Source organism: Gorilla gorilla, chromosome 1 (assembly GCF_029281585.2).
Source record: "Gorilla gorilla gorilla isolate KB3781 chromosome 1, NHGRI_mGorGor1-v2.1_pri, whole genome shotgun sequence".
Lineage (NCBI taxonomy): Eukaryota > Metazoa > Chordata > Mammalia > Primates > Hominidae > Gorilla > Gorilla gorilla.
Genome location: NC_073224.2, coordinates 146,014,249 through 146,041,155, shown reverse-complemented (window position 1 = coordinate 146,041,155; position 26,907 = coordinate 146,014,249). Strand labels below are relative to the sequence as shown.

At 37.3% G+C, this 26,907-nt stretch overlaps 1 protein-coding gene across 1 annotated transcript; it reads right to left on the bottom strand.

Moving 5' to 3' along the window:
- Positions 1 to 200: 200 nt before the first annotated feature.
- Positions 201 to 24,722, bottom strand: GCLM (glutamate-cysteine ligase modifier subunit). Its single transcript, XM_019031700.4, has 7 exons — positions 23,988 to 24,722; positions 19,493 to 19,558; positions 16,550 to 16,634; positions 12,810 to 12,869; positions 11,594 to 11,796; positions 9,594 to 9,708; positions 201 to 3,734 (listed from the first exon to the last, which is right to left on the bottom strand). Exons 1-7 carry the CDS (start codon positions 24,111 to 24,113, stop codon positions 3,565 to 3,567), a joined length of 825 nt encoding a protein of 274 aa, XP_018887245.1. The 5' UTR covers positions 24,114 to 24,722; the 3' UTR covers positions 201 to 3,564.
- Positions 24,723 to 26,907: the final 2,185 nt, after the last annotated feature.

The following is a 26,907-nucleotide window of genomic DNA, read 5'->3' as shown; positions in this document are numbered from 1 at the left end:
CACCACTACAGACACATAAAAAGTTGACTTATCTAATTAAAACATTTTCCCTTCCTATGTTTCTAATTCTGAAAACTATAAAAATATTAAAGTCATGTTACATATTTTTCAAAAATAAAACTGCCATATCCCATTGCCAACTTTACATGAAAAAGGTATATGTTCTGGTATATTAGGAAGTTAATGATGAAAAATATAGGTTCAGAATTTTAATTTGGTGTATTTGAATATGAAAACACAAATGACACAAATGGTTTAAGTCTTCATTAAAACAAGCTTCACATTTCTCTGAATGCATATTTTGCAGAAGGATGAACTGCTAGCCAACATACAATAAATATATCAATTGTTTACATTCCCAAATATTGAAAATACGGGGTGAAAAATCTAGAAAGACAGTGTTAAAGGAGCATAATTAAATGAACCTTAGACCTTTTATCATTGAAAATTAAGATCCTAATTTTAGTTACTACTTGGCTCTGGTATGGGAAAGTCTGAACTATTCATGCAAAATAGAATAATTTTTTATTTTCCATTTTATACATAGCTGCTATCCAAATGATCTTTTTTGAAAAATGAAAAATTATTAGCTATTATTTGTGATTCAATTTCTAGCAATGGCCATCATAGTATGGTCTTTTACATCATGTGAAAATACTTGTTGCTTTTGGTGACTACAGTTTCATGGATGGGAATTCAAGATAGACTCATAACAGAACAAATTCCAAGTTACAGTACATTGTGTTAAAGTAAGGCTCCACTGTATTTTGGACATGTAATAAACAAGCTACAGCTTTTTTTTTTTTCATATTTACTGGAAAAAAAACAATTATATAAACTTTCTACCTTGGTCTCACTGGATGCACATCTCCTCAGAAAACATCTCTTATATAAACTATTGATAACTTAGCTTTCAGTTTTAAGTAATTATTTGGTAGTATTACCACTCTCTATTTTATGGCTTTTTAAACATTAAGTCCTTAAATATTTGAAAAGTGTTCACTATATTCTGATAGTTCATGAAAAAAAAGATGTGAACATCAGCTTGGAAAACATATATAAAGCCTTAAAAATCAGTGTTTTAAAAGATTATTCAATAATAGAAAATCAAGAGTAGAGAGGTAAAAGTAAAAACTCATTAAAAAATTCCATACATGATCCCCTTCAGAAAATGAATCTATAATCTTGCTTCTTTGTCAAGAGTTGAGGGTGCAGGTAGGAGATCACCAAAAAGCTCTGCTGAAGTTTAGATACATTAGCAACTAAGTTTTTTTTTTCCCCACTTTCAAAATAACCCTTCAAACAACCCATTTTTATAAGTCCAGGGTTATAAAAACAATAAATGGGATATTAAAGTTCCCTCTTAAAATATCTTGGCCAGTTCACTGTATAGATTTAAAATAAAATGAACGCTTGTTTAAGGACTTATATGAAAAAAATGTTGGGCATTTCCAAATGTAAAGATGAACTATATATATATTTAATAACATTACATACAATTAATATAAAGGCTAGAAGGCATAAGTAGCTCAATATCTAAACAAGTTTTCCCAGGCAAATCACATGATTTCACATAATTTTTCTTTCTTTTTTTTTTTTGGAGATGCAGTCTCGCTCTGTTGCCCAGGCTGGAGTGCAATGGCGTGATCTCGGCTCACTGCAAACTCCGCCTCCCAGGTTCAAGCGATTCTTGTGCCTTGCCTCCAAAGTAGCTGGGATTACAGGAGCCCGCCACCACGCCTGGCTAATTTTTGTATTTTTAGCAGAGACAAGGTTTCACCATGTTAGCCAGGCTGGTCTAGAACTCCTGACCTCAGGTGATCACCTGCCTTGGCCTCCCAAAGTGCTGGGATTACAGGCATGAGGTGTGCCCGGGCAGATTTCACATAATTTTAATGATCAAATTACCCAATCAGTAAACCACAAAATCCTACTTAGGAAAAGGGTCTATAATATTTATTTTGAATATGGAACCATAGTTCTTTTTCCCTAGGTTGAGAAAACTTGAGCAAAATTAGTTTTATTTAGGCCTGTGGTTTAAAAATATTGAGATACAAGAGTTTTTTTTTTTTTGAGATGGAGTCTCGCTCTGTCGCCCAGGCTGGAGTGCAGTGACGTGATCTCGGCTCACTGTAACCTCCGCCTCCCGGGTTCAAGCGATTCTCCTGCCTCAGCCTCCCAAGTAGCTGAGATTACAGGCGAGTGCCACCACGCCCAGCCAATTTTTGTATTTTAGTAGAGATGGGGTTTTACCATGTTGGTCAGGCTGGTCTCAAACTCCTGACCTCATGATCCGCCCACCTCGGCCTCCCAAAGTGCTGGGATTACAGGTGTGAGCCACTGCACCCGGATGAAATACAAGAGATTTTTAAAGAAGTTTTCAAACTATTCAGGTTACAGACACAAATTTATAGAATTAAGGAGATTTATAGTGTACATCAAAGTTCATAGCTTATTTATTTGCAATTTTGTGGTTCTTAAACTAATGAAGAATTATACTAAATGACCTATATAGTCTCTTTTAGCTATAAACTTTCAATTATATTATTCTGCTTTAAAATAATTAAGACCATATCTCAAAGTTGTTTAAGTAGATAATGTCGGCCCTGAATTAAGGATTTTTTTTTCATCCCCTTTCTGGCTTTTAGTCCTTCCTAGTCAGTTATTAATGGGGAATAAATATTACACATTTTACTCAACTGATTCTTAGTTCCTAGCTCTATTGCCCCCTCCTCTCTCCAGAGCCCACAGTATCCCAACATATGGTAAATACTCAATACTTATTAAGGATTCTTGAATGAGTAGCAATATATACTAAGGATGGATCAATAATTTAAAAGAATCTGGATGGAGGTGACAGTAGTTGCTTTTATAAAACCCCCAAACAATAATTTCAAAGCTTCTAGTCTCCTTTCAGATTTACTTTGGTTTGTCTTTATAAGTAATAAAAAGAGAGAATATGGCACAAGAATACAATTATTACAGCTAAACTATAAGCAAGGACACATAAAAAAATTTAAGTTTCCATTCATGTATTGAAGAGTGAATTTTATTTACACTACTAGTAAATCCCAGCTACTCCAGTTACTCTGATATATCTCATCAATAACAGGAAAAATATCTTCTTCCAGTATTTCAGTTTTAACAATTGTAATTAAATTGCTTGATTATAATAAGAGTTAAGAAGCAATTAATGAATTTTTTTGGAAATAAAAAATATGTATATACATTACCCTGATACCTAGGCCAAAATATATCTAACAACAAATTTTCTTGATTTATATTAGTCATAAAAATAAAGGAAAAATATATTGCAAGTATTTTCTTTATAGACAATTTCCATTAGAAAACAATAGTTTAAGGAAAGCAATACAGAGGTTCATGAGAATGGATTGATATGGAGGCAAGATAAGTATTTAAAACTTGACAGACAACATACTGTCAAATATGACGAAAGAATATCTGCCTCAATGACACCATTTACAGGCAGTAACTAGATTTTTACACATCTCAATTTTCTCTCATATTGAAGGAAATTACAGGTAAGTTATGCTCCTAAGTCAGTTAAGAACCCCTTCTTTTAGCTTGTAAAATGTAGCCTTTTGATTTGATAATTCCTCTACTTTTCACAATGACCGAATACCGCAGTAGCCACAGCGGCACCCACTCGTGCGCTTGAATGTCAGGAATGCTTTCCTGAAGAGCTTCTTGGAAACTTGCTTCAGAAAGCAGTTCTAAAAGAAACAACAACAAACAAAACTCCAGCGTGTTAAATTGGAAAACAAAAAAGCACTTTAGTATGTAGGTAAGCATTTAACATAACAAAAGAAACACCTCAAAATTTAATATATAATATGCTTATTCTTCATGTGTGTGCTATGAATCTGAACCAGAATATTAGAAATTCCCAGGCAGTTATTTAAAAAGTATCTACACCTGTACCCCAGCCTATTTAATTCTTAACTTTTGGTGAGTGGAGCCTAGACATCTGCAGTTTTTTAAAGATCTCCAGGTGATTCTAATGTATAGTCAGGGAAAATACAGGAAAGTCTAAAGAAAAAAAAAGTAACTGATAATCCTATCAATTGGAGATGATATACCATTGTCATGCATTTCCTTACAACTTTTTTGGTGTATATGAGTATATATCTTCATATATATATATATATCTTCATATATATATATCTTCATATATATATCTTCATATATATATCTTCATATATATATATCTTCATATATATACATCTTCATATATATATATATCTTCATCCATATCTTGAATCTCTATATATCTCTAGATCTTATATCTGTATGTGTGTGTGTATATCCATATCTTACAAAATTAGAAATCATACTGTAGTTAAAGCCTTATTTGCTTATCTTTTTCCACTTATATTGTGAATATTTTCCCATGTAATAGTCTGTGAAAAGATCATTTTTAATAATTTCCCCACTACTATATTATATAGATATCATAATTCATATATTTCCTTATTATTGGTCAAAACATTTATGTTTTTCCTAATATTTTGCTAATAAGAATAATGCCAGGAAAAACATTTTTTTTTTTTTAAATATATATATATATTTTTTTGAGATGGCATCTCACTCTGTTGTCCAGGCTGGAGTGCAATGGTGTGATCTTGGCCCACTGCAACCTCCACCTCCCGGGTTCAAGCAATTCTCCTGTCTCAGCCTCCCAAGTAATTGGGATTACAGGCATGCACCACCATGCCTGGCTAATTTTATATTTTAGTAGAGATGGGGTTTCACCATGTTGGTCAGGCTGGTCTCGAACTCCTGACCTCAGGTGATCCACCCACCTTAGCCTCCTAAAGTGCTAGGATTACAGGTGTGAGCCACCGTGCCCGGCCTCAAAAAATATTTTCAAACCAAAATCGGTTTATTACACACACAAAAAGTTGTGTGATGGTAGGACAGAAGGACTATATATATATTATAACCATATTAATTACAGTACATTAAAATGGTGGGTTGCATTACAAATAAGTCTGTAAGTTTAAATATACTAGTGTTATCCAATGTATAGACTTTATATAATACATTTATCAGGAATGCCAAAAAAAGCCATATACACATAAATAATGCCCATTTTACAGGTGACATTTTAAAAATGAAAACACCAATGGCTCTGATGACACCTGGGGCATTGATCCATAAAAACCCTTTCTAAAAATAGAAATATTTGTACCAGCAATGCTTTCTTTAAGCATTTGAATACTTCAATCATTGCAAGACCATTTAAATAAATTTTCATTATCAACTATGTCTTACAAAAAAAAAGTCTACACATAAATTTATCTCCAAATATGGAAGAAACAAACCGTCACAATGATGCAGATGATGAACATTTTAAAATGCATGCCTGGCTGTGGAATGAAGGGCCAAAGTACAAGTACATTCTTAAAGCTAGATACACGCTATATTGCCAACTGCTTTACAGAAAGGCTATACTTTACACTTCTACCAGCAGTTGATAATTTGAGAGTGCCGCAGTGCCAATTCTTTTTTTCTTTTCTTTTTTTTTTTTTTTTTTGAGGCAATGTCTTACTCTGTTGCCCAGGCTGGAGTGCAGTGGCATGATCACAGCTCACTGCAGCCTCAAACTCCTGGGCTCAATGCATCCTTCCACCTCATTCTCCTGAGTAGCTAGGACTAGAGGTGTGCGTCACCAAGGCCAGCTAATTTAATTATTATTATTATTATTATTATTGTAGACATGAGGTCTTACTATGTTGCTTAGGCTGGTCTCAAACTCCTGGACTCAAGTGATCCCCTGCCTTGGCCTCCCAAAGTGCTGGGATTACAGGTGTGAGCCACCATGCCCAGCAAATTCCAAGTTTATAACCAAGCTCTCTATGACTGCTCTGATGCCATATCCCACCACTCCTCTCCTCACTGCCTCACTCTTCTGGCCACACTGGCCTCACCTCCTTGCTGTATCCTGAAAACCTCAAGCACATTCACACCTTGGGGCCTCTGAATTAGCTTCTCCCTTTTCCTTGAACACACTTTTTCCAGATATTCACATGGCTCACTCCCTTCCTGCAGGTCTCTGATTAATATTCCCTTAGTAGAGAGGCCTCTCTGACTGTACCATATAAAACAACAATTAACTTGGATACTCTTTCTCCTTCAGCCAAATTATCTCCATAGCATATACTACCACTTATCATATGTAACATTTATTTTATTGTCTGTCTCCTCCCATTAGAATATAAATTCCATGAGGGTTGGTTTTTATCTGACTTGATTCTTTTATCTCTAATACCCAGAACAATGGCTGGCAAATGGTGCTCAAACGTCTATTAAATGCATCAATCAATATGGAAAGATTCCACTGGGGTCGGAAGCAACCTACACATAGGGATTAAGTGAGCATCTTCACAGTTTGATTTCGGAGTGCTAAAGGACCCACCTACTCCCAAACTGCTGTGATACCTGAATAGCATTAATAGTAAACGCTCAATCAATGTTAGCTATTTTCATGTGCCAGGTACTTTTCTGAGTACTTTACATGTATTAACTCAGTTAATCCACATGCTAACCCTATGAGATAGATTCTATTATCTCTTTATGGGGGGAAACCAAGGCAGAGAGGTTCGGTAAGTTGGCCAAGGTCACACCACTAGTAAATGGTAGTTTTCATATATAGAACGCAAATGTCTCCTTGGAAAAGTAACGTTAATATGGATTTGTTTATCAGATTTTCTAACAGAGAAGACCCTGAGGGAAAGAGACATAATACAGATTGGATTTAATCAAAATGGGGGGCGGGGAACAAATAAAAATGGAAAGTTCTAAATTCAGGATCATCTACTTTACAATTTTTTTTTTTTTTTTTTTTGAGACGGAGTCTCGCTCTGTCGCCCAGGCTGGAGTGCAGTGGTGCAATCTCGGCTCACTGCAAGCTCCGCCTCCCGGGTTCACGCCATTCTCCCGCCTCAGCCTCCCGAGTAGCTGGGACTACAGGCGCCCGCCACTGCGCCCGGCTAATTTTTTGTATTTTTAGTAGAGATGGGGTTTCACCGTGGTCTCGATCTCCTGACCTCGTGATCCGCCCACCTCGGCCTCCCAAAGTGCTGGGATTACAGGCGTGAGCCACCGCGCCCGGCCTACTTTACAATTTTACTCTCTAGTTAAATTGTTATTACACTTCTAGAACAAAGGGTAATGGAAAATAAACCCATTATGGGGAGTAAGGGTAATTTTTAGAACAGGGGTAGACCTTCAGGGAATTTATAAACAAAATTCTATTTTAGATGACAAGCAGAGTTAAATGTTTTACAGTTTTACAGAGTTAAATTTTACAGAGTTAAATGTTTTACAGTTAAATGTTTTACAGTTTTTACAGTTTGGTTGCTTAAAAAAATAAAAAATATGACACAAAATCAGAGACTATGCTATTCATTTAACTGCTTTTAAAATTTAATTGTGGTTGAACTCTTTAGTCAGTAAAAATGACAAATTAAATCGAGAGTTGCTTCATTATAGATTAAAGTGTCTGAAGGTTCATTAATGATAAATGCAGGATAAGCCTATACATTTTCACCAAAAGTCTTAGAATTAAAAAAGACAACTAAGTATCAAATTATGTAATACAAAAAATATAAAAAAGGATTAAATCTCTCTCCTCATATACATATGCAATATATTTTGCCATAACAATAATGTATTAGCACACATTCTAAATGTCAACATTTAGATATGTGAAAATAAAACACTAGGAACCTTAATCTTTTCCTATTTCCTTTCCTACTAGAAAAAGGATTGAGTTTTTTTCAAGTGAAGCTAGAAGAGGGTACAGGCTGGATCATCAGCTGTTGGTAACAATTACTGTTAGAAGAGCCTCCAAAAAGTAAACAGACACATGACATCTGCCAACATATGGAAAGTTAAAATTTAAATGACTTATAGTTCAGAATAAATCAGCATAACAATTTGTTAGATTTTCACTAAAATGGCTTAAAAAATCAATTTACTTGATTGTGAAAGCTCTACTGGGAAGGCAAAAGTCACTGTATTTTATTCTGGTATGATTTAAATGAAAATGGATGAAGTTTTCAGACTGTAATACTGTAATACTAATGTTTCAAATCAAAGAGACTGTATAGTGGAAAAGGCTCCAAAATAATCCAAGACTTAGGCCAAGTTCAAACTTTGCCCAAAGCCAGCTGGGTGACCTTGGCTAGTTCCTTTCACTCTGAGGCTCTATTTCCTGACCAAAAAAATGTATAGTTTCTGTTGTTGTGAGGATTATAGATAATCTCTCTGAGGCATCTGGCATGATGCTTGGCATTCAAGGAAAAATAACTATTAAAACTCTTTCTCCTCCATCTCCCCCTCCTCTGATGAAACAGTGAAGAAATGAGAATGAAGTAGACTGCTAATAAATAGTATAAAGTCTTAATAGATTATCCATAGCATTCTTAAAATGAGCAAACTGAATCAACCCACTGATACTGTGTCATCTTTTTAGGTATGGAAATAAAAGCTGAATATTTTTTCGGCGGGAATTATCTATGAAATATAATTTCCTCTAATATTTATTAAATCAGAACTTCTATAAAAATGTCGAGAATTAAAATTTTCGCAAGACATTTCTCACTTATAACCAAACATTTCTCATTTATACCAAAAATATGTAGTAATATACATTACTTAATAATATACAGGCTCTCTGAAACATTTATCTTTGCAAGTTATGTTCAATATTATCTTCCAAGTCTTTCTAGTTATCTTATAAAATGTTGTAAAAAATTATTCTATAAAAGGCAGACAAGCCATTCTCATTAATCAAATATTTCTGATTAACAGTAAACATCTTAATAAAATACCTACTTACCTATCCTAAGATGCTTATTAAGTTTTGAATTAAATTACATGTGCCACTTTTTCCAGATATTTATCTCCTTGAATAAAGTAGCCTTTTGGCCAGGCACAGTGGCTCATGCCTAAAATCCCAGCACCTTGGGAGGCCAAGGTGGGGGAATTGCTTGAGTCCAGAAATTCAAGCCCAGCCTGGGTGACATGGTGAAACCCTGTCTCTGCAAAAAATAGAAAAATTAGCTAAGTGTGGTGGTATGTGCCTGTAGTCCCAGCTACTCGGAAGGCTGAGGCAGGAGGAGAGCTTGAGTCCGGGAGGTGGAGACTGCAGTCAGTTGAGATCATGCCACTGCACTCCAGCCTGGGCGACAGAACAAGACTCCATCTCAAAACTAAATAAAAAATCAAGTGGCCTTTTGGTCCAGTCTTTGCTATACTAGATAGGATTATATATATTACTATTTAGAATGTCTCAAAAGATCTTTTCTGTGTAGTTTAATATTTGTGAACCTCAAAAGACCAGATGTTCAGGAAATGATCCCTTCACTTTTTTTTCCCCATTGGTACAGAGATAAAGTTTTCTGAAAATAAAATAAAGGCATATATGTTTTGAACTAACCATTAAGAATAGTTCAGATAACACTGTATTTTTATCACTGTCCACATTTAAAATTATGTATCAACAAGTACCTTTTTGTAAGACAAAAGCTTATGATCAATCTCTATAATGAAAATATCAGTTTTACCTTTTGGATCATTGTGAGTCAACAGCTGTATGTCAAATTGTTTAGCAAATGCAGTCAAATCTGGTGGCATCACACAGCAGGAGGCAAGATTAACTTGGTTACTATTTGGTTTTACCTAGAAGTGAAAATAAAATCATGATATCACTACTAAATTAAATATAATACCAAAAGTAGAAAGCAATAAGCAATAAAATAACTTAATTTTAGAACATATGAAAAATCACAATCCACAGTGATTAAAGTTTACAAAATACTTTTACATTAATATCTTTATTAATATATGCTTTTCTAACCCAGGTTAGTAGTAATAGGGAATAGGAATTCCCTATTACCTTTTCCCTATGTAATAGGGAAAGGAAATGTAACACTAGGGGAACGAAAAAGCCAACAGTACTACACTTTTTTTTTTTTTTTTTTTTGAGATGGAGTCTTGCTCTGTCGCCCAGGCTGGAGTACAGTGGCGTGATCTTGGCTCACTGCAACCTCCATATACCAGGTTCAAGCAATTCTCCTGCCTCAGCCTCCCAAGTAGCTGGGATTACAGGTGCCTGCCACCATGCCCAGCTAATTTTTTGTATTTTTAGTAGAGACGGGGTTTCACCATGTTGGTCAGGCTGGTGTTGAACTCCTGACCTCAGGTGATCTACCCACCTCGGCCTCCCAAAGTGCTGGGCTTACAGGCGTGAGCCACCATGCCCGGCCTGGTACTACACTATTAAAAAGTCCCCTGCTAGAACCATTTAACAATCTAATACATCTGCCTAGAACACAAACATGATTTTTGTTAGTTTGTTAAGTGTGATGGTTTCAGCTACAGAGCAAATAGTTCTTAAAGGTAAAGGATCAAATACAAGTAAATACCTTTAATGTTAAAGAATAAAATATGGCTATGAATCAGACACATTTTGAAAGAGAAGAATTGACAGCTTCCAGTAGCTACACTGGTTAATTTACATTCTGAATCATCTAAGTCTCTCCAATAGTTTCTTGTCCTCATTCTGGCTATCATCAAGGAGAAGGGGAAATACTTTCTCTAGGTCTTCCTGTCCATAAGAAACTCTGAAAGCTCTGAAAAGGAGAAGGCTGAAGAAGAAGTAAAAGGACTAAAGAAATACTGAGAGTAAAGGTAAAATGCTAGTAAGTGACTTTCCTAATAATTTTGTAGGTTATTAGACCAGAGAGTGGGAATAATTAATTTATGACACTCACTCCATATCAAGTTGTATGTACTGACAGTCTTACACATCTTTGAATAACAGCAAAATATTTGTTATATATAAAATATTCCCTTACTTAGGAAATTAGAGCCATGGTCTAATAGTACCTAAAGAAAAAGAAGGTTTTTCTTTCTTTTTTTTTTTTTTTTGAGACAGAGTCTTGCTCTGTCACCCAGGCTGGAGTACAGTGGCGCAATCTCAGCTCACTGCAACCTCCGCCTCTGAGGTTCAAGTGATTCTCCTGCCTCACCCTCCTGAGTAGCTGGGATTACAGGTGCACGCCACCATGCCTGGCTAATTTTTTTATTTTTTAGTAGAGACAGGGTTTCACCATGTTGGTCAGGCTGGTCTCGAACTCCTGACCTCATGATCTGCTCGCCTCGGCCTCCCAAAGTGCTGGGATTACAGATGTGAGCCACCACACCCGGCTGTAAGGTTTTTCTTTAGGTATTATTGTTTTCAGCACATAAGGAGAACTGAAGGAAATGGCCTTAATTCATTTGGTATAAATGTTTTAACACACATCTTCTAGTATTTTTGTCACTCATTTTAACCGGGATTAACATTCAGTTCAATCAGAGATATATTTAAATAAAAACAAAAACCTCAAATGATTTAGATAAAACCTGCCTCAAAACTCCTGCAGAAACGAAACAAAACTCCCACATGTGGAAAAGTCACCCCGCAGGGGTGGCCACTATGTGCATGATGCTCAACAGTGTGCAGCAAAGACTGAAAAGGGCAAGTTCCTCCTGGAGTGCTCATGATCCTGCCATCCCTTACCTGTGCCCACTGATACAGCTGTTCCAACTGTGTTTTGTCTAGATCAGAGGTACCTATGGCAACAATCTTTTTGCTCTGAACTAAGTTTTCTAATTCCTCCCAGTAAGGCTGTAAATGCTCCAAGGAAAGATTAACTCCATCTTCAATAGGAGGCGAAGCAATGATCACAGAATCCAGCTGTGCAACTCCAAGGACTGAACAGGCTGATAGGAAGGAAGACACAAAGAAAATAAATGCTTACATCATAAAAACAAATATTTCTAATGTTTTCAAAGTATCCCACTGAATTCTGTCCATATTCTTCACTAGTTTTCAAAATAACAGATTATTTCATAGTTTACTTTTCATTTAGAACATTTCTCTTTCAAAAATGTGTAAGTGCCCATTTACCTACTTGCTCTGTGTGGCAGACAAGTGGGTTTCTCTGACCTGCCTTCTTCCTAGGCAGCTTGCAGCTACTACTACATGCTCCTCTTTCTAGGGAACAAAATTTCTTCTTGTTTCCTAGGTCCCAGAAGTTTTTAGTAGCTCCCTTATCTTCATAAAATTTTCTTCTCCAGTTCTACTTGCTCACTACTATCGCATATGGATGATCACAAGAATTATTACCTAATATTCTGTAACTAGTAGTCACAGCAAAGAATAAGCTTGAGACACTGAAAAACTGAATGTTTGTTCTTAATCCATATTTATAGAGGCAGATAATTTCTTAATTCTATAAAAATAATTTAAGAGCTTATTTTAAATGATTATTCATTCTAAAGTTACATTAAAGAACCAATTATTTAAGTTTTCAATATATGTAAATACTGGAATAATTTTTTATTTAAGTATTGAATAACTTTAATATCACAATAACCTAAGTGCTAAAAATAGATATACTTGGATTTTTTTTTTTTTTTTTTTTTGCCATTGTTTGGTTTTGATATTTCACCTCTAGTACCAAAAGGGCTAAGAATAAGAACTTCTATCTCCAAACGGATAGTGAACATTTAAGTACATTACACCTTTTACATCCCTCTTGCATATCAAAATATGACCCTACATAAGTCAGTATGATTTTACAGAAGCCTTAAGAAACTAGGCTAGAACTTTAAAAGGTAAAATTGGAATCAACTCATTTTCTTTTTACCTGGACCTAAGCACAAGTTATAACTAATACACCTATACTAATTTAAAGTCCACTATTAAGATAAAAAATTCAGTTTTTGCTTACCCATGTCAACTGCACTTCTAGTTGATGATGAAGAGTTTGATTCTACAATGAACAGTTTTGCTGGGTAACAAAGAAAACAAAACTGATTACTACATTTGGATACACATTTCACTATATGCTAGTATTAACACTACTATAATACTAAGATGTCAGATAATCCTGAATGAATTATTTTTCCTTTCCCAGTCACATAACTTTATAGTTTTAATTTTAAGACATAAATGTATAGTTCCACTATACTTTTAAAATCATGTGCTAGTTGCCAACAAATATATGTTTATCAAAACAAAAAGTAAATATTTATTTCCCATTTATTAGAAGGCAGGTTAGATAACTATTGGAGCTTAAATTACTTGAAATTTATATTTTTATGACTTAAACTTTAATAGAGCACATTATATACTTTATCCAATAAACCAAAATCTATATACAAAGACTAAATTGAAAATGTAATGAGAAGAAAACTGAAAAAAAAAAAAAAAGGCCACAATTCTACCTTCCCAATACAATCATTTTCATTTTCAGACACTATCTTCCAGTTTTTGGTCATATGAAGTAGGGCATAACATTATTTCCTCTTCTATTTGGTTTACCTTTATGTAATAAATATTTAAAATATATTTCTATGTAGTATTTAGTTATCTTAAAATTTCTTTAATTTTAAAAATTTTTTGTAGAGACAGGGTCTCATTATACTGCCCAGGCTGGCCTTGAACTCTTGGCCTCAAAGGACCCTCCCGCTTCAGCCTCCCAAAGTGCTGTGATTACAGGTGTGAATCACCACAATTTTTTTTTTTGAGACAGGGTCTCACTTTCAACCAGGCTGGAGTGCAGTGGTGCGATCACGGCTCACTGCAGCATCAACCTTCTGAGCTCAAGTGTTCCTTTCACCTCAGCCTCCCAAGTAGCTAGGACTACAGGCATGTACCAATACACCTGGCTAATTTTCATTTTTTTGTAGACACAGGGTCTCGATATGTTGCCCAGGGGCTCTTGAACTCCCGGTCTCAAACAGTCTTCCCAAGGTGCTAGGATTACAGCACCACACCAGGCCAAGATTTTTTTTATCCTAATAGTCATGTGCTTACTGTAGAAATAACGAAGACCTATAAAAGCAGGAAGACCAAAAAGAATTGCCAGTCTCATCACCCAAATTACTGTTTAGATTTCGGTGTATTCTGTGGCTTTTTTTCCACTTAGGGGTGGCCTTGAACGTATTCTGTGTTTTTAGTGTATAATTTTACATACTTTTTTTTTTTTTTGAGACAGAGTCTCACTCTGTCGCCCAGTGGTGCCATCTTGGTTCATTGCAACCTCCTCCTGGGTTCAAGCAATTCTCGTGCCTCAGCCACCCAAGTAGCTGGGATTATAGGCCTGTGCCACCATGCCTGGCTAATTTTTGTATTTTTAGTAGAGACGGGGTTTTGCCATGTTGTCCAGGCTGGTGTCGAACTCCCGGCCTCAAGTGATCCACCCGACTCGCCTCCCAAAGTGCTGGGATTACAGGCGTGAGCCACTGCGCCCAGCCAATTTTACATGCTCATTTTTTAATGGTTGAATATTATTTTGTAAATTTTGAAGAGTGTCATTTATTAAATGAGTTCTACTTATTGAACATTTAGGTTAGTAAATGTTCCAGTACTAGTTCCAGTTTTCTGTTTTCGCATATATAATGCCAAAACAAACATCTTAGTAACTTTTTGTTCAGCATTATACGATATAATTTCCCAGGGATGAATTGTTAGAAATGTGATTATGAGTCAAAGCATGTGACGTTTTGTGTGAGTCTTATTATATTTTAAAAGATGTGTGCCAGTTTACCACACCACCACCAATTAAGAATTGCTCTTCTAACAACATAGGATGCTATTATTAATTTTTTTTTAAAACTTAGTAGGTACAATGCATACCTACCCAAGACCACATTAATTGTCATTTCTTTGGTTACTAGGAAAGTTGAGTCATTTTCTGTATTTGTAATATTGAGGTTTTGGTTTCATTCAAATTCAACTTTATATGTACATATTTACTTTATGTAAACTCACTGTTCAAAAAAATAAATGTATTCAATAGACAAACAGGTAGAGTAGCAGAAGAGCAACAAAAAAAATCAAAAGAGGAAATGGAGAAAAATAAGGCTAATGAAATACCCTTACATAAAGTGCCTGACATTCAATATATGCAACACATTTTCTTCTACGTTTCTTATATAAGTCCCTTCCTTCCTACTGCTAGGTGATCTCCCTAAAAACACTGCTTCCCTGAGATTACTCCCTATTGAACAGCCATCCTAGCTTCTCTACTAGATGAGAGTCGATATTTACTATTTTGGTCTAACTTTAGCCCCTATAACTGTATGATAGCCCCCCCAACTACTTTTTCTCTGTCCATGAATTTGTGCCATCTGAAATGGCCTCCTCTCTCTGAAGGATGAGGCTTTTTTGGGTAGGTAGAAAGAGGAAAGCTCTTTATATGGGGAGAATTTTGATACCTATAAAAAAATCTCAAGCCCTCTAGGAACTGACGACAACTTCTAAGAGACCCAAGATGGAACTAAATCATGAATTACAGTCAACCTCAGAAAGAATGTTGCTTTACGTCCTTTCCAACACAAACAGCAATGTGAAATTAACAGGAAAAAATGGGTTTTGTAGTTAGGCATACCTGAGTGGATTCCTGGTTCAACCACTTACTGGTTGTATGACAACCTTCAAGTTATTTAGTATCACTAATGCAATGCAGTAACAGACTTAACTTGCAGGATTGTTTTGAGAATTAAATGAGAAAATATAACCATAAAGTACCAAGCACAGTGCCTGGCACAAAGCAAGACTCAATAAATGGTAGTTACTATAATTAGATTAAAAAGACAATACCCTATCTCATCTTACATGTAATTTATTATTATTATCCATCTCAATAATAATAAAATAGCAACAACCACAATAATAACAACATGGTAGCAAATAATAGCTACCTAGAACTTACTTTGAGGCAAACACTGTGCTAAGTGCTTCTTTTGTTATTTCATCCAGTTTACAAAGAAGCCGGAGAAACAGGTACATCCCCATTTTATAGAAGAGAAAACTGAGACTCAGGGAGGTTAAAGTCTTTGTTAGCCCAACATTATACTAGCCTGTAATCTGCACACCCCGAAACTTCAAAGCTCAAGCTTTTAATGACTATGCTACGCAAATTGTAAGGTGAGGGCAGAGACGGCGCATCTTTTCATTTTTGTATTCCTTGAGTATAGTACAGTTTCTGGGATTTGTCACTTACTACATTTCCTGAATGGGTGTTACAGTATTTTCTTTCTCTTCATGTAACTTGCCCAGGTTTCTTTTTATATTCCCAGGTGACCTCAGACATTGCTTACCAGTATCTTACCAGGAAGTGGGTGCTTATGCTTGCTTTGGGTGGACACTGCTTCTAAGCCTTCCCTTTATCCTTTCCATCTCCTTCATCTTAATCTTTCTACTGCTCTGAAGTTTGACACATAAATTACATGACATGATGACATCATCATGAAGAACAGCAAGTTGAAGTTCTATTCTGACTCATATAATAGCCAGCACTGACCTCTTATAACTCCATCTTGGAGTTAAAGTAAAATTATGTTAAAAAAGAATTTTTGTATTTCCCACATTTAGTGTCTGAGCAAAGAAAGGCTTATTCTAATGCCTAACAAAATCTATCACTTCTGCTATGTAACAAAATAAACAGAAAAGACTGGACTTTACCAGAAACTTTCATTTCTTCTCTCTCATCAGGATTTATCTTTTCTACTGCATGAGATACAGTGCATTCCAAGACATCTGGAAACTCCTATAATAAACACAATATTTAAAATAAATATAAAATTTAATGCTTCTGATTAATTATAAAATTTTCTATTATCCATAATGCCTTTTAGAATCAGAGAACCTATAAGACAACAGAGTTCTCTACCTGAGGTCTGGGTGGGCTTCACAAGGGTTGTAAAGCTCTGAAATAAAGGTAAAGTGGTGTGTGTGTGTGTGTGTGTGTGTTTGTGTGTGTGTATCTATTTTCTAGGAAAATGTATCTCATTTTGACCAGGTATTTAGAAAGAAGCATGATCAAAAAAATTAAAAATAAACAAGCAGTGGAGGGATATGTGAGGAGTTAGAAACAGTAGCACAGCAGATAATTTTACTCTAAAAAGAAACCAATGAAAATAATATCCACTCTAGATGACATAATAAAAACGTTCTACATTATTTACAAGCATTTTCTTTTACTTTTTAATTTATTTGGATTTTAATGTTATTGAACTTTAACCTGTAAGGGGATTTAGTTTTTGGTTTTTGTTTGTTTGTTTGTTTTGTTTTGTTTTGAGACAGAGTCTCGCTCTGTTGCCCAGGCTGGAGTGCAGTGGCAGGATCTCGGCTCACTGCAAGCTCCACCTCCCGGGTTCACACCATCCTCCTGCCTCAGTGTTCCGAGTGGCTGGGACTACAGGTGCACGCCGCCACGCCTGACTAATTTTTTGTATTTTTAGTAGTGACAGGGTTTCACCGTGTTAGCCAGGATGGTCTCGATCTCCTGACCTTGTGATCCACCCACCTCGGCCTCCCAAAGTGCTGGGATTACAGGCATGAGCCACCGCGCCCGGCCTGTTTTTTTTTTTAAATAGACTTTTTTTTTAGAGCAGTTTTAGGTTCACAAGAATATCAAGTAGAAGGTAGATTGAACAGATTTCTCATTCACTCCCTACATTCACATCCACACAGCCTCCCCCATTATCAACATACCCGCCACAGTGGTATACATTTGTTACACTTGATGAACCTACATTGACATGTCATAATCACCCAAGTCCAGTTTATCTTAGGGTTTACTCTTGGTGCTGCATAGTTTATGGATTTAGAAAACCGTATAATAACATGTATCCACCATTACAATATCATACGCAGTAGTTTCATTGACATACAAATCCTGTGCTCTGCCTATTCATCCCTCCGTCCCTGCTAACCCCTGGCAACCACTGATCTTTTTACTAGTTTTTTTTACTAGACTAGCAAAACTATAGTCTACATAGTTTTGTTTTTTCCAGAATATCAAATAGTTGATATCATACAGTATGTAGCTTTTTCAGATTGTCTTCTTTTACTTAGAAATATGCATTCAAGTTTCCTCTATGTCTTTTCATGGCTTGATAGCTCATTTCTTTTAAGCATTGAATAATATTATATTGTCTGGATAGTTTATATATGCATTCATAATTTATATATACACTCGCCTACTGAAGAACATCTTGGTTGCTTCAAATTTTAGCAATTATGAATGGAGCTGCTATAAATATCCATGCACAGGTCTGTGTGTGGAAATAAGTTCTTAGCTTCTTTGGGTAGATACTAAGGAGCATAATTGCTGATTTTATGACAATAGTATATTTAGTTTTATAATCACAAGCGTTTTATTTTTATTTATTTATTTATTTTTATTTTATTATTATTATGTTTTTGAGACAGAGTCTCACTCTCTTGCCCAGGCTAGAGTGCAGTGGCGCGATCTCAGCTCACTGCAACCTCTGCCTCCCAGGTTCAAGTGATTCTCCTGCCTCAGCCTCCCGAGTAGCTGGGATTACAGGCGCGTACCACCACGCCTGGCTATTTTTTTTTTTTTTTTGCATTTTTAGTAGAGATGGGGTTTCGCCATGTTGGCCAGACTGGTCTCAAACTCCTGACCTCAGGTGATCTACCTGCTTCGGCCTCCCGAAGTGCTGGGATTATAGGTGTGAGCCACTGCGCCCGGCCTGTAATCACAAGCATTGTAAACCAAAACTTTTTTTTTTCCTGAGTGCAGCAGAAAAAAGCAAAGGCTATTTGAATGTATTTTAATGAATAATTTACAAGGATAATGAGAAAATATTAGTACATATAAATCAGATACATATTAACTTACATTTACAATATCATACAAAGTAAACGGCAAAGGCTTTCCCATGATTCTTGAGCACTTTCACAGCACGTATCAGGGGTTCAGTAAGTGTTTACAAGTCAAGCATAAGTAGAATAAATAGTCATTTCAGAGAAACAGAGATTGATTTTAAAAAAACGATAACTCAATGTCTATATAGTAGCTATAGAGTTACATGGTTGCAGTATGCCCAGGGGAACCAGTATTTCCAGCACATGTCCTTTTCCATACTTTTAAAGTAGCCTAAGTAATGTGCTGTGAGCCTTTGACTGAGTTGGATTTCAAAGTGTGGTTTAGGGTTTTGAACATTAACATTTATGATAGTAGCCATATACTGACATTTAGTGGAACACAGTTCCTTATTGTTTCATCAGAAACTGACATTTGAAAAATTACTTCTAGTGATGTTGAGTCTACCAAAGCAACCTACCAATCACAATTGATAATCATTCCTCTCCTAGACCAAATATAAACTGAAATAAAACACTGATAGTGAGGAAACCATGGTGAGAATTAAGCATGAGAATCCTAGTATCTTGTCTGGTTAAAGAGTTGCCTACGGTCTAGATTTTCTGTTTTATGCATAAGCCTACTGGATCAGAGTGCCGTCTCAGCAAATCAACCACGGAGGGTTTATGGCTAATTGCCTATTTGACTTCCCTCACAAAACTGAAGAAATTAACTTCCTGTTTACTTAACTTCCTTTTTGACCTGCATGATTTTTGCATTCACATTTCACTTACCCTGACCAAATCTTGGTTGATTTGGGAACTCCATTCATTCAAGGTTTTTTGGATACAATCATGAAGCTGCAAAAGGAATGCATTTTGAAACTGTTAATCAAAGTCTATATACTTTTCTGTACTTCTACAATAAGAATATATTAATTTGATAAGCAGGAAAAAAAAGATAGCAACAAGAAATACCATACAAACCCCAATTTTAATCCTACAAGGTTTTTTGTTTCCTTCAACATACATAAATTCAGGCCTGTTTTCATCCTACTCTTGTTTCTCAAATGTTCTTGAACTAAAGCAGTTGTCTAATTACTTTAAAGCTTTTTTTGTACCAGTGAAAATTTAAGCTAACTGTTGAGACACAAAAGCATCCATAGGCCAGGTATAGTGGCTCATGCCTGTAATCCCAGCACTTTGGGAAGCTGAGGGGGGCAAATCACTTGAGGTGAGGAGTTCAAGACCAGCCTGGCCAACATGGTGAAACCCTGTCTCTACTAAAAATACAAAAATCATGTGGGCATAGTAGTGCATGCCTGTAGTAGCTACTCGGGTGGCTGAGGCAGGACAATTTTGTTTGAACCCAGGAGGTGGAGGTTACAGTGCGCTGAGATGGTGCCATTTCATTCCAGCCTGGGCAACAGAGCAAGACTCTATTTCCAAAAAAAAAAAAAGGCATTCATAAAGAAACAAAAATAAGGTTTATAAACAGAGGAACTTGGAGTCAAGCCCAGGCTGTCTGACTAGAATTCATATCACAACTATGCTACAATTCTCAAAGACAAACAAATTAAATTATTAGAGAATAAGTGTGGCTGGTAAATCCTACCTCAGATTCACCTGTGCTGTTTATTAAAAGTTCAGACTCCTGAGCCTAATCCTAGACCCACTGAATCATTCTCTAAGAGCAGTTTGGACTTTCATTTTAACAAGCATCCTAAGGAGAGTACTTTATCTACGTACTCTAAAGTCTGAGAACCACCAGGATAGACATGTCTTGCAGAACTCAACTTGTATGACACTCCAGAAGTCATTTCCTAACATTTAGGTGCACCTCTAACCTGTCTTCCATGTTTTCTTAGATAAACAAAAAAAAATTTATACAAATATTATAGTATGTTGTAAATTAATTCAAACATACTTTATTAAAGTGTATTTCAGACTTATTTGATAGTAGTCCAAAGTAAGACATACATTCACATAGTGAGCAAAGACCTATATACATATAATGGAACAAAACAGTCATAAAGCGGTATTTATGCTCACAACACGCCAGGCACTTTAATGGCTTCCAATATATTAATTAGAAAAAATATACTGGTCCATGACTCACTGAACTGATTTATGACCACTAATGGGCCAAACCTGGCAATCTGAAATCACTGCCTTATTAGATAACCAAGGACACAGTGTTTTGCATTCTTCTGTGGGCAATCAATGAAAACACAAATGAGTAACTAGAGGCAAGCCCCTGAATTGCAAAAGCACTTTCCTAATAGAAACAGCAGACACTAAACTTCTGAACTATCTGAACTATGACTGCTTATGATAAAAACTGATACAACCACTTTACTACGTATATCTTAGTACACATGATTACAAGAGATAACTGGTTTATCAATTTAAGGGCACAGAACTACCTATGTTAAGATTTACAATCCATAATAATAATTTACATGCTAGTCACAACAATTCACTTGAATTCAAATTATAAGGTCTAGATCTTTATGTAAAGCATATTTATAATCAAATTTAAGTCAGTGGATGAAAATGAGTTGATAATCATTCCAGATAGAATTATAAGTCATAATATTCTCTTAAAAATTAGTAAAAACTGAAGGAGCAGAACCAACTAGAGGTTAAAAATTCTATCGGAAGTGCTTTGGCTCAAATCGTGGGATAATTCTAAAAAATTTCCCTCTGGAAGGATGGCTCATTTGCACACTTGAGGCTTTCCCAATGAATTCCTCAATTCAGGAAGGTAAGTCTATTTTTATAGTATTCACCCTCTTCTTGAAACCATTTCTTTAATTAATCTTGGATTCTGCAAAATGTCAGGACAAATCATAAAACAGTCTAATGTTATAATTACGTAGGAAATTCATTGACTTTATCACAAGCCTAATTATTTTTAATCTTGTAAATTACATGTTCGCTATATTGACTAAACATTAACCTTGTACTTGGGTTAATGTTTGTCATTAACATTAATGTTTATGTTTGTTCTCTGCTCTCTTCATTCTTATAATACACACCCAATATCACTGAGTATAAGTATCACCACAACTTAGCCTATTAGATCTGGAGTTGTATAAGAATTTTTTAAATACCACGATTCAACCGGTCCAACACCCTTACAACAAAGAACTGGGCAAAACAGTCCCATAATGGTCCACTTACAAACTATTTGATTTCATAAAATTCCAGTGAGACAAAAAATCTGGGCAGAGGTCATAACATTTTTTTAAAAATTAGAACTAGAAGAGACCTTGTAAGAGATTTAACTGAACTCTTGACCCAACATGTACATTTTCTCAAAAATAAGTGATTTGTTCAGTTTATTTAATTTCTTCAGTGAAGCTGAACTGTTCCAAGTAGTACATCCCAATTTGGAGCTCTGGATGTTACAAAGTTCTTTTACATAGAAACAAAATGTGCCTCCCCTTTTGCTCTTACCAAGCAGTCATAGTTTCCCTACAGTATGATGTCATTCCTTCAAGTTTTCCTGAAATGTTTTCTAGTTTCTTTAGTTTTATCCTACCGTTATGAAGCACCCTAAATAAAACACTAGAAACCAGAATTAGTCCTTTGAACAATGTTTTACAAACTGTGGTGTGTGACTCTGAGCATCAAGAAATCAACATTTTAAAAATTAAAATAAGAGAAAAAATCAGAATATACGGTATAAGGGCTAACATCTTTTTGTGAAATCTGTTTCAGATATACTGATTATACAACTATTAACTGGATTGCAAAGTAAAATGTACTTCTTACTGTGTTTGCAGTCAGAAACTCTTTTGAGTCACTACTTTAGAGTATGCTATTGTGAGATAGCTAAAATTTCACCCAATAATATCAATATACGTGCAAAATTCTGTATTGAACTACCACCAACAGTACTGGAAGAAATTAAGAGTCTATGTACCGAATACAGAAATATTTATCTGTGGGAGAAACAGCCAAAGTAGGTGGTTTAAATAAAACAAAACATACACACTGAGCTGGAACGTGAACACAGAATATGGTACATACTCAGATTCCTACTAAAGTTACAAGCAAGAGTTCTCATCTCTTGATGGGCACTGACCCCAACAACAGGCCTGGGCACAGGTCCAGCACTTAACTCAGAGGGATGCCGTGTGCTGCTGCACGGTCTGTTACCAACATCTCATAGAAGAGAGCAGAAACCGCTTAGGAACACAGCTGATATCATAATACAACATGGTTTAGGAAGGTTTTTCTCTTAATTAAGATTTATCTTTCTGATGGAACCAGATGATAGGGAGATAGATGCCTGCATGGTGAGCGTTTTCATATATTACCTCTTAATTCTCACAACAACCTGATGAGGAAGGTGTTATTACCCAACTTTAAAGTAACTTTTCCAAAGTCATATAGCTCCTAAATCTAAAGATTTTGTTATTTTTTACATACTAAAATTGTCCCATACCACCAATATGCACAATGTGCAGTGGATGACTATCCGCTCAGAAATGGCCAACAAATAGGTAACAAGTTTGTAATTCCAGATTAATCTCTGTCACCTCCAACTAGTGACTAGTCTTTTTATTTTCCAGTTTTTACAAAACTTTTATTTTTGAATTGATAGATTATATTTGTACATATTTATGGGGCACATGTGATATTCTGTTACATGCATAGAATGTACAATGATATTCTGTTACATGCATAGAATGTGTACTGATAAAGCATACATAGATGCACAGATAAGTGCATAAAATGTGTAATGACTAAAGTCAGGGTATTTAGGGTATTTCAAAGCCAAAATTGAGTGCTTACTCATTTGCCTCACTGCAATAGTCTAATGTCAACATTCTAAAAGTTAGGTGTACTATGAATACTACTTCATCTGAATGCACCAAAGGATAATCTCCGAAAATATTCCTTTACCTGGACAGGGTGGGGGAAGGAAGCGAGAGATGTGGAGAGAGACGGAGCGACGTCCTGGCCCTCTGTGACCTCCGTGCCAGGAAGAGGGACCCAGGATGTTTGAGAGTTTTGCTACCGGCCTTAAGCACCGAGAGAGGTGTCACTCAGTGCGCAGCTGCACTGGCTAAGTTTTTTAGACGCGTTGCCCTCGGCAGCGGGTTTGGACCCAAGGTCGCGTCGACACTGGCCCCAGCATCTTCCCGCGGGCGGAGCCCAGGTGCGCGCTAGGCCCTGCCACCCTCCCTCGCCCGCGGGCGCTTCTCCCTTGCCGGAACCGCCGGGCCCCGCCCGAGGCCTGCCCCGGGAGCCCCGCGGCGAGTGTCGCCGCGCTCACCTCCTCGCTGTGCGTGGACGGGCACTTCTTCCGCAGGCGGCCCCAGTTCAGCAGGTTCCCCGTCTGCAGGTGCAGGGTGCGGGCCCGCGCCAGGAGCGCCTTGGCCGCGCGGCTGTCGGTGCCCATGGCAGCGGCCGCCCAGGGGCCGAGCAGCGAAGGGGCTGCGGGCGGGCGGGCAGGCAGGCGGCTGCCCCACAGGACGCGGTGCCCGAGGCCCGAGAGGGAGCGCGAGGCTGCCGGCGCCGCGCGGCTGGAGCCTGGTCTGCGCTCGGGCCCGAGGGAGGCCGGACGGCGGCTGGGCGGCGGCGGGAAAGGAAGGCACCAGTGACTGCGGCTCCGGCTCCGGCTACTGCGGCCGCAGCGGGAGAGCTGATTCCAAACTGAGGGAGCTGTTTCCTGGAAGACAATGACTAAGCAGAAATCGTAGCCGAGAAAGTGCTTCGTAACCGTTACTCATCCCGCGGCGGGGCAGGGGCGGGGCGCGAATGGGCTGCGGGACGCCGGCCCGCAAGTGACTGGCCCTCGGCCTGCGGCGGGCGTGGCGACGGGTGGTGCGCGGCGGGCGCGCGGGTCGAGAGAGCGTGGCGGCGCGGCCCGGAGCGCAGCGCGCGGCAGGGCTCCCCCTGGCGGTCAGAGGACAGCGCGAGGCAGACACCGCCTCCGCCTGGTGAGGTCTCCCGGCGTTCAGGTCGCGGCTCCGCCCACGGCCGCCCCGGGGTCGGCTTCCTACACGTCTCTTTAAAGGGCAGCCTGAGCGGCCACCGGGGCTCGGAAATGGTACGTAGTTTTCGTTCTCAGAAGCAGCTGTTTATGCGCAAGCGCCCCCTTCTTCTTTTCGCTTTGCTACCTTCAAGGACCTTCTCCAAACTGCTAATTTTTCTTCATCCGTTAAAGGTCTATTGATTCACATTATTTGCTGGCAGTGTGTGAAGTCAACGAACAAGACTGAGTCTTTGCCCTTGAGACGCGTACACTCTACCCGGAGACAAGTTCTAAGCACAGGAAACAAGTAATTTTATAAGAACATCATAGGGCAGTTATTCTCCAGATGAATTCAGATTAAAGAGGACACTTGAGCCGGTGAGATCACAGAAAGCTTTTATCACCCACCCCTTTAGAGGTGGTCGAGATTATTTACCCCTATTAAATTTCACGTCTGGTGGTGGACTCGGTATAAACATCAAATTGAACATGTATTGAGCTTTCCTCAACAATCTTTCACATTCGTTGAGGTGAATCAGATTATTAAAGGCAAAATGAGATTCTCGTTATAAGCAGGGACAATATAGCTATTGAAAAGAGAGATGAACCAGTTGGTAAAATGGTAAGAATTAGGGGAGGGATGGGAAAAGAGATCTTTCTAGGAAGTTAGAAATTGAGCCTGATGTTGAGTAAATATTTGTTGGCTGAATGAATGATGGTAAGAGTTCATTGAACGAGCTTGCGCTGCTTTTTTTTTTTTTTGGATATTGATTTTTTATTATAGTGAAAGAGCTACCCACAAGCACCACCACTACTTAAACACATTTTGATGCACTGTAACATACAATTAACATTTATTGTAAATAATTCAAACATATACAAAAATAGAAAGAATACTATAATGAAACCCGATATAACTATCGTCTGAACTCAAGATTGAATAAGATTTGTCTATACTTTTTTTTATAATACTTTAAGTTCTAGGGTACATGTGCACAATGTGCAGGTTTGTTACATATGTATACAAGTGCCATGTTGGTTTGCTGCACCCATTAATTCGTCATTTACATTAGGTATTTCTCCTAATGCTATCCCTCCGCCAACCCCCCACCCCATGACAGGCCCCAGTGTGTGATGTTCCCCACCCTGTGTCCAGGTGTTCTCATGGTTCAATTCCCACCTATGAGTGAGAACATGCAGCGTTTGGTTTCCTGTCCTTGAGACAATTTGCTCAGAATGATGGTTTCCAGCTTCATCCATTCCCTACAAAGGACATGAACTCATCCTTTTTGATGGCTGCATAGTATTCCATGGTGTGTATGTGCCACATTTTCTTAATCCAGTCTATCACTGATGGACATTTGGGTTGGATCCAAGTCTTTGCTATTGTGAATAGTGCCAAAATAAACATACCTGTGCATGTGTCTTTATAGTAGCATGATTTATAATCCTTTAAGTATATACCCAGTAATGAGATTGCTAGGTCAAATGGTATTTCTAGTTCTAGACCCTTGAGGAATCACCACACTGTCTTCCACAATGTTGAACTAGTTTACACTACCACTGACAGTGTAAAAGTGTTCCTGTTTCTCCACATCCTCTCCAGCACCTGTTGTTTCCTGACTTTTTAATGATTGCCATTCTAACTGGTGTGAGATGGTATCTCATTGTGGTTTTGATTTGCATTTCTCTGATGACCAGTGATGATAAGCATTTTTTCATGTGTCTGTTGGCTGCATAAATGTCTTCTTTTGAAAAGTGTCTGTTCATATACTTTGCCCACTTTTTGATGGGGTTGTTTGATTTTTTCTTGTAAATTTAAGTTCTTTGTAGATTCTGGATATTAGCCCTTTGTCAGATGGGTAGATTGCAAAAATTTTCTCCCATTCTGTAGGTTGCCTGGTCACTCTGATGGTAGTTTCTTTTGCTGTGCAGAAGCTCTTTAGTTTAATTAGATCCCATTTGTCAGTTTTGGCTTTTGTTGCCATTGCTTTTGGTGTTTTAGTCATGAAGTCCTTGCCCATGCCTATGTCCTGAATGGTATTTCCTAGGTTTTCTTCTAGGGTTTTTATGGTTTTAGGTCTAACATTTAAGTCTTTAATCCATCTTGAATTAATTTTTGTATAAGGTGTAAGGAAGGGATCCAGTTTCAGCTTTCTACATATGGCTAGCCAATTTCCCCAGCACCATTTATTAAATAGGGAATCCTTTCCCCATT